This window comes from Orbicella franksi, chromosome 9, assembly GCF_964199315.1.
Source record: "Orbicella franksi chromosome 9, jaOrbFran1.1, whole genome shotgun sequence".
Lineage (NCBI taxonomy): Eukaryota > Metazoa > Cnidaria > Anthozoa > Scleractinia > Merulinidae > Orbicella > Orbicella franksi.
Genome location: NC_138153.1, coordinates 27,398,598 through 27,419,982, shown reverse-complemented (window position 1 = coordinate 27,419,982; position 21,385 = coordinate 27,398,598). Strand labels below are relative to the sequence as shown.

Below are 21,385 nucleotides of genomic sequence, written 5' to 3'. Positions count from 1 at the left end.
AATACGCCGAAACAGCAGCGGATGACCATACCGTCTTCAGGATCGGATGAAAATCTAACTTGGCTCCGACTCCTTCCAAGGTTTAGGGGAATAAGTCAAATTAAATTATTTCATTATCACTCAAACCCCAATAATGTGATTTGTTTCGTTTATAATTCCTTACGCCTGGGAGGCAAATGCTCAAACAGTGTTCACATTCGAGTTCGTCGGGAGAAACATGGCAATCCGAAAAGGATCTGGAAAAAGTGTGAAAATGTGAAGGGCGACGGAGGAGAGTAGAAAACGGGTCAATGCGCTGATTCTGCGACCCATGTGCAAACCACTAGAAAATAATTATTTAGGAAATCATTTCATACCTTCCGATAACCACATCTAGTGTAAAATATGTATCTTAGTCTATTCATAAGGTCAGTCTTTCTTCAATAGTTGCAAGTGAGATTTTGTCAATTTCCTGACTGCATTCACCGGGATCTGGTCCCTTGGTATTGTCCGCTGATCATTACAGAAGCTTACAAAGTGTTCACATCCACTGTACCAGGAAAACATTGGTCCCAAAAATATATTTATTAACCAAAAAATACTTCTTTGATATGTCTTTGTCTTACATCTTTAACTTCAAACAAATGTTAGACTTCCACAAGAACAATAAATTCTGTAATATTTTCGTTGAAAAGTGTACTCCAACTTTAAGGGACAACTTTATCTGGCTCAACGTTTTCTTTACAATTTTTGACTTCTTTTTGTTGATTTTCTGCGTCACGTGACCAATCAGGAGCCAAGTTATTCTGGGAGGTGGAATAACCGAGGCAAGATAAGCCGATGAACAGCTCGTGCAGTTGTTGACCCCATGTTTGGCTGAGAAAATCGAAAAACCAACAAAAAACCTGTCAGAACGTTACATTAATGAAAAAAATGCTATCACAGGGAAACAGGACGGCCCGTATTAAATACGTAATAACATGAAGCAGTGATAACTCTTTCTCGACATAAGTAAATGTTAATATCGTCATTAAATTTGCGCGAACTAAAATATATCTCCATAGATTTATTTCACTCTATGAAAACAGACGGCTTTATTTGTTGGTGATAAAGTTCTTTGTCAGCAGTAACGGAAGACCCCTTTATATTAGTTAGTTGCTTCCATAAAGCTTTTGATACAGTACTAGAAGCTCGTTCTCCAGTTTTGCAAGACAAATCTTGTTCTCTGTCTCTCCAATCCGCTGTTCTGTCTCAAGCTGTTAAAAATCAAAGTTGATAACGGATTAGAGGTTACCTATACCTTAATGCGGGTGAGGTGTCGGCGGGGGGGTTATTACAATAAATGGTATATTTTTCATACATGTACGTTTCAGCACTGCACTGCTCTACCGTTTAGCGAAATTTAAAATACCATCGGTTGCTAGAAGAACGTCCCGGAAACGTAAACGAATTTTACTGTTTGTTAGTTGTGTTATTTAGTTGTGTATTCTAGTTGTGTTTTCCAGTTGTGTTTTTTAGTTGTCTTTTCTAGTTGTGTTTGCTTGTATTGTTAGACTACGAGTAGTCTCTCTTTCGCTTAGTCCGTCGTGCGTGATGCGGAAGAAAACTGCGAGAAAAAAATGGTCGCGCGGCCATTTTTTCCTCGCAGTTTTCTTTCGCGTCACCCATGACGGACTAAGCGAAAGAGGGACTACTCGTGGTCTATAGTTGTGTTTTCTAGTTGTTTGTTAGTTGTGTTGCTAGTTCAGATCTAAACTACACCGTTAATTGTCTCTATTTTTAGTCAGCCATTAGTGTTTTGAAAGTAGAAGCTGAAAGCAAAAATTAAAAGTTTTGATAGTCGTAAGTTCTACCAACCTCTTTCTTGAGTTGCTGATCGAACGCCGCTTCTAATTTTTCTCGTTCGTATAAAAGTTCTTGTTCAGCTTTCCTGCGCAAACATGAAAAACATAAAATACATAAAATAGTATTAATACAAACTACATTGTACACACAACGAAGCGCTGTAAAAATAACTCTGGCGCAAAATAGAACACCACATATCGTGACAAACTGACAAACCTAAAATCTGAAACAAGAACTGAACACAGAAGTACACGGATTCTGCTAACGTGTTCACATCCTTGTTGGCACCCAATGCAGATCTTGGGAGGTTACAATAGACCAATTTGGATACATTAAAATTCAGCCTAAAACAATAGACCTCAGGACGAGGCTCCGGGGAATGATTACAGAGTTTGTGCGATTTATTCCCCAGAGCCTCGTGCTAAGGTCTATTGTGTTAGGCTGAATTTTAACATATCGAAATTGGTCTATTGTGCGTTTTGTCACCCTCAACTGATTGCATGGGAGTAAGTACAAACAGAGCAATTGTAACCTGCCAAATGAATTATCACATGACCTGAATTGCGTGACAACAAGGATGTACGCACGTTAGCCAAATCCGTATGTTGACCTGTTCTAACAACCTTACAATATCAGCTCTCGTAACCAACCGCCATACATTTCTTTTCATGTTATTGCTCAGAATCTGGTACTACATCAAGACACTCTTCTCTTGGTGAAGATTTTTCTTTTTTTCGCATTTCACAACAAAAGAGCATAAAGGTGTTTTTTAGTTGTAATCAGCAATGTACTGAGAAATTAGACACCGTCATCACTTTTTGAAGATGCTGGCCGAAGCAGTGACGCCCAGTTCACACTGGCGACATAACGACATAACGACCAAACAACATAAATGTGATCACAAACATAAAGACAAAAGGAAAAGATCAGTGTTTTTCTTCATGTTGTTATGTTCATGCTGTTATGTTGCTATTATGCAAACATAACGATATAACATCTTACGTATGTTGTCATGTTCGTGTCGTTATCTCGCCAGAGTGAACTAGGCCTAAGAGGAAAAACAGGGGACAAAGTAATGAATCATCACTGACAAAACTAATTTGTATCACACCTTGCTAACACGATTTCTTTCTCTTTCTGTAGCTGCACTTCTTTTAAGTGGATCTGTGATTTGAGAGCTCCCCTGATAAAGGATGAAACAAACACGGAGTGATTACGAAAATAGAAAGAAGTGAGATTCACATCAAATCAGGGAAATGCAGGAGAGTTAAAGTCTGCATACGAGCCAAGTGGCCTGTCAGGCTAGAGCTTATCCCAGTTTCTGTAGCATGAAGCGACTAGGAGTATTTCTACTCCCCCCTGGATAAGATGCTAGTCCTTCGCAGGATTACCCCCCCGACAATTAAATTCGCTGGTGCCCATTTATACACCTGGGTGGAGAGAGGCACTGAGAGTAAAGCGTCTTGCCCAAGAACACAACACAGTGTCCCTGGCCAGGGTTCAAACCCGGACCGCTCGATCTAGGGGCGAGCGCATGAGGCTACTGCACCTCCCACTGATTCACATCAAATTAGTGAAATACAGGCAAACGTGACATCAAAAGGAAGCGAGCAAGAAAGAATAAAGAGACACAAAGTAAAGAATCACGAAGAAACAACCAAACAAACAGAGACAGAAATCATATCTTAAGGAACTGAAGTGATAGTACATCCAGTTATTCAAAGCAAAACGGCCACGTATTCCATATTCATCATTTCTGGATACCTGTTGTCAGTGTCTCCTGCTGATCTTCTCCAATCTATGCTTTGGCGTAACATTTCGTTGTCCTGAATAATTCTCTTTAACTCGCTCTAAAATAGCCAAGGTAAAAAGTTTCTTAGTATATGGGCTGAAAGGATTAAAATTTCACCACAAAAAACAACTAAGCGCTCAGCTAACACACGCACAACGTTCTCATAGAATCCTACAAAGTATTGCTAACTTCTTCTTCTCCCAAGGGCAACTGTTTGCCAACCAGGGAAGCTTGAGTACAAACTAATTTTGGTTTATCGCAAATCAGTGATATGGGCTGGAAAATCTATAGTTTTAGGGATGGACAATTTTATCTTTGGAGGGTGGGGGTGGGTAATTTTGAAAAAAAAAAAAAATCTCGCAAGCATACCTGTATCATGCATATGCATGTCTGGAGAAAAAAATGTCCTAGTGCATGAACCACCCCCACTCCCCCATCCACCCTCAAAAGTCAAATAGTCCACCCCTTACCGTCTACCAGTCAATTCCTGTGATTCTGATTGGCTAAAATTGATCATGTGACATTTTAGTGTTGAATTGCAGAGGGCCATTGCCAGGTAATGGTGCCTTGGTAGCGAAGAACTAATTATAAGCAGCTTCCTTGAAAAGATGGTCAGACAGTTACCTTTTGTTCCTTCAGAAGCAGTTCACTTGGGCTCATTTTGCTGGGTGATATTTTCTTGGTCCCAGGACTCTCCCAATCACCTTCCTGTTTTGGCAGGGAGGAGGTTGGAGATAAAGTACGAAGTTGATGTTCCTCACTGACTGACTCATATTTGCCCGGTCCCTGACCGGGTAGAGAGCTTTGGCATCTAGTCTCTTCTCTTGGTTCGTCTGGCATCGTGTCAGAGATGTTCGTTGGAGATAAATCACTTGCTGAACTCGCACTCCAAGATGGCTTCATACAACTTTTCGCACAACTACCAACTGAAGTGTTCTTGACTCTTGCCACTTCTCTGCTTCTTGATTCAACATCAGTGTTTTCAGGTGAAAGATTAACTGGAGAAGGACTTGCATTACTTGTTGCTGTATCACTGCCTGTAGATATGTTTTTCCCTACTGTGTCTTTGTGTATCCCTGTAGAGCTGTGAACAGACCAAGTCTGCTCTGGAGGCAAAGTTGAAGACCTCCCAGTATTCATTTTCTCCAAGTCACCACAAGTTTTAATATTCACGATGCCAGGTTTGTGAAATCTTGGTGCCATAGACCGTCCCCTTCCAGCAGCACCTACGCCACGCCCTCCAGCTGGAGGTCGGTACCGTGGAACTGGGTTTTGCACAGGTTGGAAAGGCAAGCCAAATGGTAACCTTGATGCCAGGAGCTGCTGTTGTGTAAATGCATTTGGGTCCCATCCTTGAAACATGGCTGGGTTGAAGACACCAGGGGGTACAAATGGTCCATTACCAAACTGCTGCCTTGGAAAGCCAGGCTGCTGGAACCTGGACGCAAGCAAGTTTGACAGTAATGGTGGAACATGTTGGTGCTGCCCTGGCCAGTAAGGGGAGTTACCCAATAATGGCTGTTGCATACCAGGTCCTATTGCTGGAGGTGATAAAAGTGGCTTAGGAGCTGGAGGGCTTCTCAACGGCTTTTGCATAAGGGGTCCTATTGCATTTGATGGAGAGGGTGCAACAGATACAACAGGAGGTGGTACAGGTAGAGCAGGACCTGCGATACTGTTGTCCTCTTCATTCTGAAGAGGACGTACTTGCTGATGATGCCTTGTAACAGGTGACAGTCTTGCAGCTGAGGGTACCAACTCTGTATTCTCCTTCTTCGTGACATGAGAACCATGCACAACATGTGTTTGCTGCTGAAGTGGTGATACACTACCTTGAGCAAAGGCTGACTGCTCCCTTGGAGAATTCCACTGACTGGAAGACAATGCTGTTGTATTATTTGTAGCCGAGCTTCTAGAGTCTTGTACTTCCACTCCCACAAGGGCGTTTCCTCCAGCACCTGCTTGATTGATGATCTGATCCGGTGGGGGTAAGTAGCCTGACAGGGATGCTTCTCTTTGTTGGACAGATCTTGATGGATACTGCACTTCATTGCCATTAAGAACATTGGAATCAAAGGAACACAGTCCCATTCCTGACAAGTCTTTCGGTGGTCTACCACACACCCCATCTTTCATCGCGGGAGTTTCTAATAAAGACATGTTGCCATGCTGAAGATTTTGTTCAGCCATTGCAGCACTACTACCTGCTTTACCACATGAATCTACATCTTCAGAGCAAAACGCACAAGAAGAACTCAAAGGATGAGAGGGCGAAGAACTTATGCTCTCTGACAGGCTTGATTCCGAAACATGTCCTCTTGTCGGGCTCTGTCCATGACAAAACTTACAATGTTGTCTCAGTGGTCTTTCAGGTGACAGTGAACCAACACTAACAGAGTCACTAGCATTAGTTTCCACCTCACTGTATGAACTATCGTCTTGTCGTGGAGAAGGTGTCAATTCAGAACTACTTGGAGACAAATACCTTCCTGAAGGTGGTGTGATGTCAGGGCTACTTGGAGAAAAATTTCTTCCTGAAGAGGCTGTCACATCAGGGCTGGTTGGAGATACATGCTTTCCTGGGGAGGGTGTCACATCAGGACTAATGGGAGACACATGCCTTCCTGGAGAGGTTGAAACATCAAGGCTACCTGGGGATACACTACCTCCTGGGGAAGGGTTCACACCATGACTGCTTGGAGAGAAATCCCTTCTACTTGAGGGTGTCACTCTATTGTTGTTTGCAGACACATAACGTCCAGGGGAAGATGTTACTCCAGGGCTGTTTGGTAATAGACGAGCTTGAAATGGGCTGTTCCTGATATTTTGGCTGTCTGGAGTTGAGAATGAATTGGTTACATTTTCCTCTGGAGACTGTGCCTGCCTTTCCCTGATCATTGGTAATGTTTGTGGACGTCTAGTGCCTTCTTCCTGAATGTTTGTTGATTCCTTATCAAGAGTATGCTTGATATTCATCTCTTGTGGCATGTTACATTCCTGCGTCCCATTGCATTTCACTGCCTCCTCCTTCATATGCATGTCAGGGCTCCCTGGGATGTGTGACTGTTGTACAGCTACACCATTTTTACTGCTGTACATAAAAAAAGCAAACAACACCATGTTACTGACAAGTTACTCTGTTACCAGTGAAAATCATCCTTTAACAGCTGGAGAACAAGTGATGTTTATGGCAAATCTTCATAAAAACACTCTTAAGGTTACTTACAAAGATTAGCGCAAGCACTTGGAAGTACTGAAAAGTTGCCAAAACAATGACCCTAGCTAGGGTTAGACTGTGAACTAAACGCCTTGTCAAGGTTACAATGCATGGTAAATCCAGACTTATTACGTGGAGGCCCAAATTTCTCAAGGGCTCTCATAGTACTGGAACTTTCAATCACTTAGAAGAGGTCCTTTCACCCTGAGCCCTCCTCTAGATTGACCACTGTGATTTTGATCAGTAAAATTCAGCAAAACTGAGCAAAAAGTTTGCAACAGTACAGTGCATAAAACTACAGTGATAATCACTACAGCAAGAGAGAAAAAAAGAGAAATTTACTGACTTTTCTGACTCTTTCATTAATCAAGCTACCTTAATGTGTGTATTGCATATTTGAGTTAACATACCCATTTATCTCATTTAGAATCCAAGGTGAACATGGAGAAGCTTCTGATGCAGAGGGCGTGGCAAAAGTGTCAGCAGGCAGACTAGCTACTTTCTTAACTATTTCCTGAAGGGCATTCATCAGAACCTCTTCTTTATTGGCTTCTGCAGAATAAAATTAAAATCACTACCATAATTATTTCAATGCGTATCGCATTGACTGCTTGCAGCACCTTGGCAACAAACACTAGTTCAAGCTCATGATAACAAAAGTGAAAGTGCATGCACCAGATTTTACATTATGCTACTCATGGGTTTCATTAATGTTTTCAGCAGGAAGGCAAATAGCTTTCACAGGCACGCAAAATATTTTTGAACTGAACTTCATAATGACTCAGAAAACCTTTCCTCTAGATGGTCAAACCAGGCAGGTAGAATCATCCTCACACCTAGTCAATTTGCCCGGTGTCTGGCCCGTAATGAAACCCCTGGCTACTTCAACAGCAGTGGCACAACCCTGCCCAGTGCTGACAGTGACCTAACCTCTGATGCAGATGCTCTTATGGTTTGTCATGCACTCTTCCCCAACGGAAATTCATGGAAGAGGAAAGAGTGTGTGACAATCCCACAGAGCATCTGCGTGACACACTGTAGTCACTGCTACAAATAACCAATTAGCAACTCTAGATTTCTCAAATCTCAGGATCAGGACAAAAAAAAATTGAAATCCAGGTTTCGATTTCAGTTTTCAGTTGCCCCCACTTATGAAACTGTTTTTGATTAGAAATTATCACTAACAAGATTACTGAGGCTAATTTCACTTGCTCACCAGACCACAAAACTTCCATTTTCACTTGCCCAAGAGCAAAATTTACTTGCCCCGGGCAATCAGACCTGGGGTTTTTCGTGCCCTGAGGATAACTCCAGTCATTAGTTGTTTCCTTGTATTTATTCCATAATTGTAATGTTACTGCTGATGTCTTGAACTCTCAATTTCTTGAAGCAATTTACAACACACATTTCTCTTGGAAGTTTGAGAAACCTGTTTTGAATATTGTCTACAATAACCTGTAACAATCAAGCAAGCATTTTAAAATAGGTATAAGTGCAAAAGGGAACACAGAACTTTTCAACATCTTCATTCTCTTTACCTTGTCCATTTATTATAACTCCTTTATTAGATGACTTCTGTCTCGTGGCAGAACAGCGCAATTTCCACAGAACCATTTTTTCGTGAGATTCAGTTTCAGACATGGCGCTAGGATGTTCAACCTTTGGGTTGTCATTTCTTAAAAGCCTGTCTTTCTCTGCAAAAGGAGTAATCCAATTATTTTTTTAAAATAGGTGAAACATTCACAACAGTACTAGAACTAAGAATAATTATTAATAGTAATTGCTATAATTTTGTATAGTGCACATTTCATAGGCATGATTAACATATGGTTAAAAAGTAAAAAATAAAAACCATCCCTCATAGTATTATTCTGTACTTTTGAAGAAACTAAACCCTTTAAGCAAAGGATCTAGTCTTTAATTCATTCAGTTTTATTACCAAACAAAACATAAAAAAAAGAAAATAGGTAAAGTGCAATGAAGCATAAAGACAAACTAAAAGGTTTTTGATCTTAGGATTTGTCATTACAAAATTGAAAGAAAATTGATGAATACCATGGCTACAGATAGATGGCAGTAAATAAGAATAAAAAAGGTTAGATGTGGGTTTTTGCAGTGTATTTGCTTTAAAGAAGACATGCCTGGGAAATTGGGATATTTCCTGGCAATATTTGATAAATATTAATTATAAATATTATTAAAGAACAAGATTGTTGATGGTTTTCAATGCCATGAAAATTGCACTATTTGTCATGCAAATAACTTTTTACTCTAATAAATGAAACTACATACTGTCCACAGGTAAATCATCTGGATCTTCAGTGCCTAATCTGTCTTTGGTTTCGCAGGCATACTCCACTGTTATGGTCCTGTTGCCAAGGAGACGACCATGGAGCATCGCAACGGCATCACGGCATTCGTCAAGTGTGCAAAATCTAATAAAACTGACAACGAAAAAAACTGTGTGTTACGAATAATTTAAAGTGGTCTTTTAAATACATACCTACACATATCTTGGATTCTTGGCAAGCCAAGAATACACTTTAGACAACATACATGAAGTTATTCATCATTGCCAATAGTCCTCAATGGCTGATGTTTGATATATTACAATTGTAGCTTGCCTCAGGGCTTTCTGAGTAAAATTGCAAATTCTCTAAATTTCCTATGTCAAGTATTTACTCCCATAAGAGATTTGAAACGAAGGAAAACTAGACCAAGTATAGAAAGTTTTGTTTCTAAGGCCCTGTTTACAAACAGGTAGGGTAACCATAGTGCAAGGGTTACCCTAGCAGGAGGGTAGGGTTATCCTAATACCTCAGGGACAACTCTTGCCGCTAACGTTTTAGTTAATCTGGTAAATAAAACACACAGCCGATTATGAATTTATTGCCAATACCTCTTTTCACTTGAATTGTGTAGTTCATCAGTTCAACTGCTGTCATTTCAATTTCTAATTTAACTTAAAATCCCAGACAGTGATTTGCTTTAGTTTTGGATGATTTCAATGGCAAAACTATAAAAAATTCTGATATGGAATAATTTAGCGACAGTGGCAACAGATATTATCTCAAAAATTTAATTGCAAAGAGCCATTTCTCGAAAACAAATTTCTAACCAGAGCAAAACTAAAAAAAACTGTGGTATGAAGTTTCTTAAGTCACAATTGGTTTGACTAATTTGCCAGTATTTTTTATCATGTTTTGTTTCTTGGAGCACAAATAACATTTCCCAGGCAGGCGTTTACAAAGCAGGTAGGTTACTCTGGTGCTAGGGTAATCCTTGTTCTTAGCTAGGGTTATTCTAGACAAGTGCCAGGGTAACCCTGCCTGCCTTGTAAACACGTCCACAAGAAAAAAAACAGAACTGAGGGAGTGCTAAGCCTCTTGATAGGGTAACCCTAACCCTAGCAAGAGGGTTAATCTACCTCCTTGTAAACAGGGCCTAAAGAGCATCAATCAGGGCCGGGTTGTTTGAAGGCAGGTTAAGGCTAATCCAGGATTACAAGTTAGTCCTAACTGAAGTATGGTCAAGTATGAGAAAGTTTTTCATTTCTTTTGATTTTGTGTAGTTTGAGATGAAATATCACACCGCAATTCGCATTACATGTGACAAATGGCAGTGAATTTTAATTAGAGGTTAATGAGATTCATAAAATAGTTTTTCTCTTTATCTTAAAAAGTAAAAAAGCTTTTCTCCATTCTTTTTGCAAAATATTTATCTCAGTCTTCTCAATTTGAACAGCAAAAAAAGATTTTTCGCATTTTTCGTAAAAATCCACCTTCCATGATACCTTAAACAAAATCGAAAATCTGCTTTAAACTAATTATTTTTAGTTTAAATGCCTCGTTGCTTTCAGTTTCTACTTTTAAATTTAAACTATTTTCTCGGACTTTCGCTGTAAAGCGTGATGTCATATTCCACCCTCGTTTGCGCGATACCACGTGAGACGCGCGGTACCTCAGCATCGAGTCACGCGGGTTTACTCGCGATTCGCTTTCGTGGAGGCCATTTTACTCGCACTCGCTTGTGAACTTTAAATACTTTAACGCGGCGGAAGGATTTCTTTACGCCAATTCAAAGCCAGAAATAATTGACCGGACAACTTAAACAAGAGACGGAGACGAGAGTATGGCCATGGAACCGAATGAATCGATGAATCATGATCGCTTCTCCGCCATCTTGGAAAACCAACGCGCCATAATGGTGAATCAAGCGACCATCCTCCACAACCAAAACAAGATCATGCGAGGCATGGAGCAATTATTTACATTCTTCCCGGCGCTTCAAGGCACTCTTCCGATACAGAACACCCCACCTACTACTGTGGCGGTCATTCCTCCCCCTTCGGTTCATGGCAGCAGCGAACACTCGCGAGGAGATCAGCCACCACCAGCCGCCACCACACAAGTTCCAGCCGGGCAGCCACCTTCCGTTTCACCTTCCCCGCGCGTGGAAAACACAACTCCCATCAATACGCCGACACGGCCTCAAGCGCCGTTGAATTCCACCACGCCGTCGATGGTGGCCAACCTGAAGCCACTTCCTTCGAGCGGAGCGTCTTCGCCCGGCTCAGACAACGAGAATGATGTTGCACCGCCGGCCGCTCGAGGTATCCAGTATATCTCTCAAGAGGAGCTCACCCAGATTAAATGCAAGAGCTGCTCTATTGGCAACTTCGCAGTGCAGCTTCTGAGGCACATTTTCACGCAAGCTGAACTGGACAACAAAAATTGCACGGGGACGCGAGGCAAGGAAGCTGTTGATCCCGACCGACTTCGCTTCGTAAAGGAGACCGTCTTTGATGTGTACGCGATCGCGTCCGATGACAAGATCACCACTTGGAAGCACTGTATAAGAGCAATAGATGAATATCTGAGGCGACCAAAGCGAATGGCCAAGGGCTCCCTTAACAAGAGTACCATGTTTTAGACCAAACGCAGTGCTGGTGTTTTGAACGTAAGCTTATGATCACTGATCTAGTGCAACAAACAGAAAATTGGAGGGGTATAAATTTTAAGGTACGGGTATGGACAGGCATGAAATTGATTAAACGATGACAGCATTTTAAAAGTGCAATTAATATCATTTGTTCTCCGTTTTTGATCACAGAACAACTAATCTTTTAATATATTTTGTATTGGATATCACACGATTCAATGTCAAGGTAATTTCACTTTCCTGTTAGTTTCAACTAATTTATTTTACATAAATTCAGTAGCATCTCTGAAACCTTTTTTTAACAATCTTAATGAGGCAGGTTATGAGAATTGATGATACAATCAACCCAGGAAATTTACATTGATAGCTGAATTCTCTTAAGAGAATAAACCTTGCGTTAACAAACCTTTAGGGGCTATAATTTTGACAGGCTGTAGATAATAAAATATTTGCTCCTAATATTAGGGGTGGTGAATGGATCCAAATGGCATAATCTTGGAAAATTCTTGACCAATCTTAAAATCTCAGACGCCATTATGATGAGTCACCAAGTTTTGTATCGCTGTGTTGCATTTATCTCCAAGTCTAAACTGTTCAAGACTCTCAGTCGCAAATCATCAAACAAGATCGCCATGACTCTCGAATTTTCCCACTCATCACCCCTTAAATTACTACAGTATTTTGTTTTGTACATAGCATTACATTTTGGAGTCATTTCTTCAATAATATATTGCAATTGATGATTTTTTTAACAATCTGCTGAAATATTAATTTCGTTAGCGCAACTGTACATTGATGTCTTTTATTTACAACTTACCATTTTGTTTGATTGTGATTGAACACATCCTTGAGAAAGTAGCCCTTTAAAATCATGTAAATCTGAATTCCCACTAAGAAACATTCATAATGAATGCTTGATGTGGAATAATGTCGCTTTTCTTTGGATTTCTTTGGCCAAGATGAATTTGTTCATTTAAAATTACGGAGGTTAGCCATATTTCAAGGAAATTTGATGCAAACATGTCCAGGAAGTGACTTGACAATAGAGAGGGCCCTCAGTAATCTTAAGGGTGCCAGGAATATTTTAGTAATTTTTATTTGAGCAATAGCTGTTACATGTTAGTGAATGTAACTAATTAAAGAATGATCCTTTTAATCTGCTTGATGTGTTTATGAGGAGTCGTTCCATCACTTGTGGCGTTGTTGTTGGAGCTTGGCAGCTGACGATTTCTCTGTTGCTTCAGAATTTTGCCGTTTTCTAACCCTTCTCAGAAACAGTCTAATATTATGTTCCTCAAACAAGTTCATTCAAAGTACATTAATTTGAAGTGCATCAAGCCGTATCAAAGTCCTGGTAAACAAACGCTGTTTCATGCCAAAACTCGAGGTAGAGCAACATGTCTGTTTACTCAACCTACAGCTTCACCATGTGAGTTGTCAGGTTTTATCCTTGAAGCAAATTGTTCCAGTCTTCCAATGTCCCAATTAACCCTCAAAGGCAGAGAAGCAATGCAAGTTTTTGGTAATAATGAATCAAGTACATCTGTTCAGATACAAATGGGGTTCGAGACCAACAAAAACCAACTAGTCAAAAAGTAGTTAAAATTCAGTTTTGAGTGCTATATTTTGCATGCACTTAGGCATAAAAAAAAAATAATAAGACAGGAAATGTAGACCCCTGTGCTTTTAGCACAGACCTAATAAGGTCATTCCCCAGTACTGCACTGCGCATCCCTACTGCGCATAATTTCATGTGTGATTAGTGCACATGCATTAAAAAATGGCTGCTTTTTCTTTGAGGCTGGACCTTGCCATAAAGGTAAATCATCATTTTCTCGAAAATGAGTACAGTGACCTATCATTTTTTCTTGTGTTGAATTGAGTAATAAATTTCTCTGTGTAAAATAAACATGGGCCAATTCTCAGTGTTGAGCAAGAAACAATCGTTGGAAATGTGAATTTAGCAAGCAATCATGATTATAATCATGGTGCTATTGTAAGGATTTATATGGTATAAACAAGGTGCTGTTGGTACTAAACAAACATGGGGACCCCTCATTTTTATTTCCAAATTTAAGTCCCTACAATATAAAAAGTCAAGAAGCAAAGTTTGACTAAAATCTCAGTTCAGGTTCTATTTCAGTGGAATGACCTTAAAAGCATCTTTCACCTTCATGTATTACATTGTATCCATCCCTCAGATTGTTGCATGCAGCACTGAAAACTACGAAAAACCTTGCCTAGTTTTCTAGCGACGCTCACAATAATAATATTTCAACCTATTGCTACAGCTGTACATTGCCCATAATGGTGATGAGGTGCAGTGATCAGCAATTCTTCTGCCTTTGGGCCATCCAATCCCTAACCCAAACATGACGACAACAACAACAACAAACAAAAACAAGTGCTAATGAGCTTAGTTTATTCCTGGCTGCTTGATTTGGCTACAGTTGCCAATATTTTAAGCCATATATTTAATAAGCAATGTTGATGAAGAGTGTGAAATGACATATTGTGCATCGTGGCCGAGTAGCCATCCTCCAGGCTTGGCACATTCAGTGGTTGCCTAAGGGAGGTCTACACTGTGTAACTGCATTATGGCAATTTAGAAAAGCTCAAAGGTACACTGATTTTCCAAATTTTTTTATATTATTTATCCCTTCAACAAAATGAGGATAACTATATAGACTGAGGCTAGATAAATGAATATTGTTGTTTCTTTTCTTTTTCTTTGTCAATTGTAATTTACCTTTTCTCCTCTTGTCTTCATTTTTGAGTAACAATAAATAAAACTTTATTGAGGGTCAACATAATATCTTAAAAATCAACAGTATTATTTTATTGAAAATAAACAACCATTCGGATAGTACACTGTAGAATCAGGTTATGCATTTAATGACTCGGTTGTTATATTGCAATGACCAGTGGATTCCACTAGAAGGCAAAATGTCAGATGTTGCTACACAACCTGTAGGTCGGTAACACCACCACTTACAATGATTATTATGCATTCAGTGGATTTTTTCATTGACTGAGAGAATATGCCTATTTTACAGCTGGCATCAAATTGTGGCATATCTATAGACGTTAATTAACAATACAGGTGTACACACATGTATATGTTAAGGTTACTGTACACATTTAGAGCACCTTTATAGAGGTGTCTCAAGTCCATTGAAGCGATGTTGTGCTGCAGATACCTAAACCCCTATGTCAAATTAAAGCTTATGCTATAGAGCAGGCTATCGCACTATACCAAAAATGTTGAATTGTAAAGAATTGTCAAATTTTCCATGTGACATTAAATCTGAGCATCTGAATCATCTTTTGGGTCCCTTTTGAAAGCCACAAGTCAAAATTATGGGAATTTTTTCATTTACCCTCAAATTTGTACAATAGCTGGTTGGACATATAAACCAAAAAATGTGTAGACCTGCAAATTAATTATTTCGAAATATGCTTTCTCCAGCAGTGATTATTCTATGTTCACTCCATATTGCTTTAATCCTACATTTTTGAAAAATTATGTTCTGTAACTCTCCACTAACTTTTTAGCGCTTTGGGTTCGGAGACTAAGGAGCAGATCAAGGAAGCGAGAAACAAAATTCACTTTGACTTGTAGCTTTCAAAAGGTGATTCAGAAGCTCGCATTTAGAGGTTGTAAAAAATTGGACAACTCATTTTAGTTCAAACTTCTTGGTATAGTTTGATAGCCAGCTCTATAAGCTTTAATTTGATAGAGGTCTTTAGGTACATTGTATCTACTGTTTAAATCAGACGCACCACATTGCCTGGATGTGAGACACCTCTTAAGGTATACGGTAACCTTAATTGCCATCATATCTAAGGTCATTATGATTTGTATAGTTTACATTATTTAGTACATGTATGCAGAAGTGTTAAACACCACTTCCCCTGCCTCACTATAGCAGTCGTTGTATAGAATTTAAATCATTTTGTTCCAAAATATTTAACATATATGTATTTAAGTAGGCTGGAGCTGAAAATTATAAACATATTAGTTAATATGATGGCTACACTCTGGCCTACTGCGACAGTTTTATATCTGTAGAAATATAAAACTATTGTTGGATTGAGCTTTTGTGCTGCAGTAATATAACCGAGGTCTCTATATCAATTGTTTTATCCCCCTTGGCCTTTGGTTTTGGCAAATACATTTGTGAAATGTCACTATGCAAGCTATTATCAAATATATTCATGTGCGTGTGAAATGTACTAACCCATAAGTATAGCCACTTCCTCTTCCATCTCGAGGTTGTAAATGACAATCTTGTACATTCCCAACTTCACAAAACAGCTGCACAAGTTCTTTCTGTGAAAAGAAATACAAATCTCACAAAGGTCAATGTTTCAATTGAAATTTGCTGAACATAATGGTTATTTAAAATACAGGAGTAACCAGGATCATTACAAAACACTTTGTGTAAAAGTGTTGAAAATGGATTGTGGCTGGTTGGGAAATTAGGTTTCAAAGCTCTTAAACCAGCAGTTATGCAATATGGTTACTAAGAATCAAAATATACCCAGAAACACTACACATGTAATTGATGAATTGTAATTTTACTTAAATTACTGTCAGACTATAGACATCTGGATCTTTATAGTGCATATGCCCTTTTCATAAATGGCTGCTAATTGTAAATTCCTTAGTAAGTATTACAATAAGCCAGACTAACCTCGTTTTTGAGTACATAATTCAAAAGAATATTTACTCTCAATCGCAGTGTGTGAGGTTCATTTAAATGCATACAAGAGAACTTAAAATTGGCAGCCATTTATGAAAAGTGTCTATGACTGATCATAATGTATATCTGATATTAAATAAAAAAACCCTTTTACCTTGGTAATATCATGAGGTAAATGTCCAACGTAAATGGAGAACAGTTTTCTGCGCCATCTGGCAAGTTCACGAGGTGACATGTTTTTTGTGGCTGTTGTCCATGCAGAGTCTATTCCATCATCTAAAGGTTGATAAAAAAATTATCCCCCTCTGAATCTTTTGTTGCAAACCCTCCACAAAGATGGTAGCCTGAAATGTCAGTCTTCTCCTGTCCTCGGTATTACCCCCAGGGGTAATGCTGAGGGGGGGATAGGATAGGATAGTGGTACAAACAAGTAAGAACATACCACAACATATCACGTTTCAGCACCCATTTCCCATTTAATACCTACACATATGTACATGTGGAGAAAGGCACTGTGAGTGGTGAGCAATACTCAAATATTGGTACACCAAGGGAATAGCCATTATCTTGCCTTTGCTTAGGAATTGTTTTTGAGCCATTACATATTGCTTGGTCTATTGTGACAGTTCTTACAGCATGTCTGGGTACATATGCACAGAACCACACAGTGAGTGTTAAGTGTCTTGTCCAAGAACACAACACAGTGACTGAGGCCAGGCTTTGGACTCGCACCATTTGATCCAGAGTCCAGTGGGCTAATCGTTGGGCCCTTTCCAGTAGGCCACTACATGTACAACTTACTACTGTTTGTATCTGTTAGTTTTCAATTCAATTCAATTCTTTATCTACACTATAAAGGGTATTACACACGATTTATATGGTAAAGTAATGAACATAATAAAATATCAATAATATTCTAACCACTGTCAGACAACTGCCACTGGTAACTTGCTCTTGACTGCTGATTGAGGCTATTCTCAAGTTCAGGGTAGGAATTATCTGATGACGGGCTTCTCTGCGAACGTCTCTCTTCCTCATCTCCACTTCTTGTTGCCTACAAGACAGTATTCCACTAGAATATGAAAAATTATATCTCATTTTTGTTATATTATGTACGTAATTCATCTACATCATTAGAAGATTTTTCAAATGATCAGACGAAGATGTATGCCACAAACTAGCAGGGTCATCTTGTTACATAGTCATGTCTGCTGACTTTCATCGTCTCAATATCGATCATTAGCCAAAATGTTAAGAAAAATGTAAATTTAGGACAGAAAATTTATTTGATTATTTATCTTGGAAGGCAAAAAACTTCTTAGTATAAAATTTCTGCAATTCCTTCCAGTAACGAGGTATTGAAACAGTGACATGGAGGCTCATATAATGATGATGAACAGCACAGCTTGCACTGAGTTTCAGACGATGATGGGGGGACTTCCCAAAATATTATCACATGAAATGGTTCGAAACATACATACATAGCTCCTCTCCCCCACCCCTCCCCTGGCTGGGACATCCAACTGCTGTATCTTATTGGTGGGAAATTACAGAAACAGATACATGTACCGAGTCAGAGCTTGATCCAGTGTCAAGTCCTTGAAATAAGAGTTTTGTTTTAAAAAGGAAGAGAAATACTTTATGTAAAGAGAGAGAGAGAGGAAGAACACATGCCTGAAGGATTTCACATTAAGCCCTCATTAACCTCTGGAGTGTCTGCATGATTTTTGTCCCTCAGTTACCTGCAGGTGTTTATGATGTACTGGCTACATCAAAATTTTTGGAGATTTAGTCAAACTCCCGGCCGGCATACTGGAAACAACTTTTATCAGCACCCGACATATTCGTAGGGAGTTTCTTGGGGGACTGCTAATTTCCTATTGCTGTGATGTCATATGGATATCAAATTACAGTAACCATAGTACTTACAGAAATTACCCACACTAACAGAGACATTTTTATGACCTTCAAAAAAATGTCCACAGTTTAAGTGAAAAAACTTATGGCATATGACGGTTTTACAAGACACCCACACAACATACACAATGGTCAGGCACGCAAGGGGTTAATTAACAAATCGAATGTGGTTTAGCATGGTCTGTACTCTTATTGACAACAATACATGTCATCACAGTGGTCAAAATGTTTTGGACTCATGAGGTGCAACTGAGTGAATCAGATTGCGAGATTAGCAGCAGTTGTGGTAAAAATAATAATTGTCTGGGAAAAATAAATGAACACAGTTGAACAATGCAAAAAGATGTATAATATCTCCCTGAAAATGAATAATATGTCTGAGATTATTTTACATTCATCTTGACAAATAATTCGTCTGCAAGATGAATACATCCGGTTAAAGAAAACACTTACAACTTCACTGTGTGTCCTAGTTGTAGATTTCGTGACAGGATCCAAAATGTCTGGATTCCCTTTCAACAGTTCCAGCAAAGCTTCCTGAAGTTGCTGTTTGCTTTTGTCTTTAGCACCAGCCACAATATCATCAAGAATGGGCATTTTCGTTGCAGAAACTTGGTTGGGTCATTCAATAGTATGGACAATACATCATCTAGGATTGAGAAAACGAACACAAGAAACCCTTTCCGGCTGCAAGCAATGGCTCGCGCAGTCTGAGAAAGCATTTTGCTTCCAACCATTTAACATTCGTTCTACCGGCTTTTTCCCTGCAGCTTGCGCTGTGAACTACAGTTCCTAATCTCTAATAAATCATTCGGCAAAGCATGTCTAAAGACGGAAGATACAAGGAGGCAAGCAAAACAATGTTGCTCACGAAAAGCACATGGCAAACTACAAGTTGACACCAGCTGTTAACTGCACAGTTTCGCTTCTGCAGCTAAATTAACGTTTAAGGACCTTAATAATACTTCAACAGATGCAAACCTGGCTTCAACGAGCTTGTAAGAACTGGAAAAAAGCCATTTCGAATCCGTGCGAGGACATCAATTTCGTCTCTTCTTATGCTGCTGTCTTATGTCACAACGAAGACTCCGCGACCGAAACGACCCATGTGGAAGACAGGAAGTGACGTCACAGTATCGAAATCGAAGATGGCGCCGTCACGGGGAAGTGCGACTTGGCGGGAAGAACTTTTAAGCTTTAAAGGTTAGTTAAAATGGAAATAATGTGATGTTAAATCAGTTTTTAAGGATGAATTTCGTTTTCTGAATTTCATCAAAAGATTCTGAAGGAGACATCATCCTCAAAAGGAAGGGACTGATCACTTTTCGCGGGAGAAACACCCGCTTGCCCCTGGCTGCATGCTAACAATTTCAGTTTCAAGTATTGTAATTGCGAATTTAAAAGATTCTATTTTCAGTGTATCTTATATTTGAGTTGTTATGTGCTAATAACGATTTGCGTTCTTCTCGCATCAACATGTAGATCGGTATGTGGTCTCGCTGGGCCTTGAACGCTTCTTGCATAAAAGCCAGGGGCACCCAACGACCGTTTTCTCTCGAATGCTTTTAAAAGCTGTTTTAGGCTATGTGGAGTACTTTTAAAGCTCTGTAGGTTAATTTTAGGTTGCGCTAAAAAAAATTTATCTGTTCGGTTATTCTAGAGGAACTTGAGTATTCTCGAATTTATTAGGGCTTTTTTGTCCATTTCCCGAAAACCTTAGGTCTTATCGCCTTTCCGAAAATGATAGCTGACCTTTTTTCGGTACCCAAAACGACATTTTTTACAATTCGAAAACAACAGACATTAAATTTCTCATATCACGAAAGTTCGAGGTGACAATTCTCTTAAGAAAATCAGAGGGGATTAAAGGTCTTCCGAACAGATAATTTACCGAAACGATCCGTTGGGTGCCCCTGAAAAGCTGACAAAAACGAAGTGCTGCAGCATTGTCTTCGCATCGGGCCTTCCTTTCCTTGCGCCTTTGCCATCTCGGTAAGCTTATTTTTCTGAGAGAGGATTTAATTATGAGGATTTGACATCCTTGATGAACTAAGTCGGGCTCTCTTCACTACAATAGTGGAAATTTCACTTGGCCATTTTGCGATCGTGACATATAGGTAACGCCAATTGCAACAAACCTGTCGCATACTAACTTCAACCTTTAGTTTGAATCACGTCAAGGTTCATGAAAAATCTCGAGAAGTACGAGTTCTTTTAACTCCCGGGTCCTGATCCATTAATCATAGTTCACTTAGTAGTTCTAGAAAGCTGGGAGAAGAAAATTACCTGTATTGCGTTTTGTATTACGTGACAGAATTGCGCGATGCATCACGCTGGTTGTGGCAATTTTCTACTCTCTTCCTAGAAGATTTTCAATCCATTTTTTATGCTCCCTTTAAACGACGATTTCTATTTGTGTAAAATTTCTAATTTTTACTTGCTGTAAAATTCCGGAAGTAACTTGGCAAAAACAGTTTAGCCTGCGAGCAGGCTCATTTCGCGAGCGCGAAATCGAGCGGTGAAGCCGCGAGACGAGAAAGTAAAGGCTGCTCAGATCTCTGCAAACTTTTTATTACCACCCCGGAAACCGCAAAGAAAGAATAAGTCAATTAATTTTCACTGGAAGTATGAACTTTGGCAGCTCAGATTTCTCGGGAAAATTGTGAATCTTTTTCACAACAACATGTAGACGTGATATTCGTTGTTGATAAAGTTTTGCCAAAGAAAAACTGTCAAAGTTGATGTCTACTAAGGACACACACTTGATTCCAAGTGATCTTGCTTTGGCAATCTGGTCTTTGACGATGCTGGTAAACGGGCAAACGCCTTCGTGTTGTTTCGTTGCCCGCTTGCAATCACATACGTTTAATCTTCCCATATGCAGTTGGTAACACGACATGTACGTCTTGATTCATCAACATACTTTCAACTGCTATTTCCTGCTCCCTCTGTAGTTTGAAATTTAACCAGAAATAGACTGGAACTTTG

General features: G+C 39.4%; 2 protein-coding genes across 2 annotated transcripts; one reads left to right on the top strand and one right to left on the bottom strand.

Moving 5' to 3' along the window:
• Window positions 1-549: 549 nt before the first annotated feature.
• Window positions 550-20,617, bottom strand: LOC145498293 (uncharacterized). Its single transcript, XM_081478196.1, has 13 exons — window positions 19,379-20,617; window positions 18,851-19,046; window positions 17,402-17,534; window positions 16,635-16,756; window positions 16,016-16,107; window positions 9,126-9,277; window positions 8,372-8,527; window positions 7,244-7,385; window positions 4,241-6,707; window positions 3,589-3,674; window positions 2,936-3,007; window positions 1,837-1,909; window positions 550-1,235 (listed from the first exon to the last, which is right to left on the bottom strand). Exons 2-13 carry the CDS (start codon window positions 18,992-18,994, stop codon window positions 1,131-1,133), a joined length of 3,744 nt encoding a protein of 1,247 aa, XP_081334322.1. The 5' UTR covers window positions 18,995-19,046; window positions 19,379-20,617; the 3' UTR covers window positions 550-1,130.
• Window positions 9,245-12,930, top strand: LOC145498296 (uncharacterized). The gene has a single exon (XM_081478198.1). It carries the CDS (start codon window positions 10,965-10,967, stop codon window positions 11,763-11,765), a length of 801 nt encoding a protein of 266 aa, XP_081334324.1. The 5' UTR covers window positions 9,245-10,964; the 3' UTR covers window positions 11,766-12,930.
• Window positions 20,618-21,385: the final 768 nt, after the last annotated feature.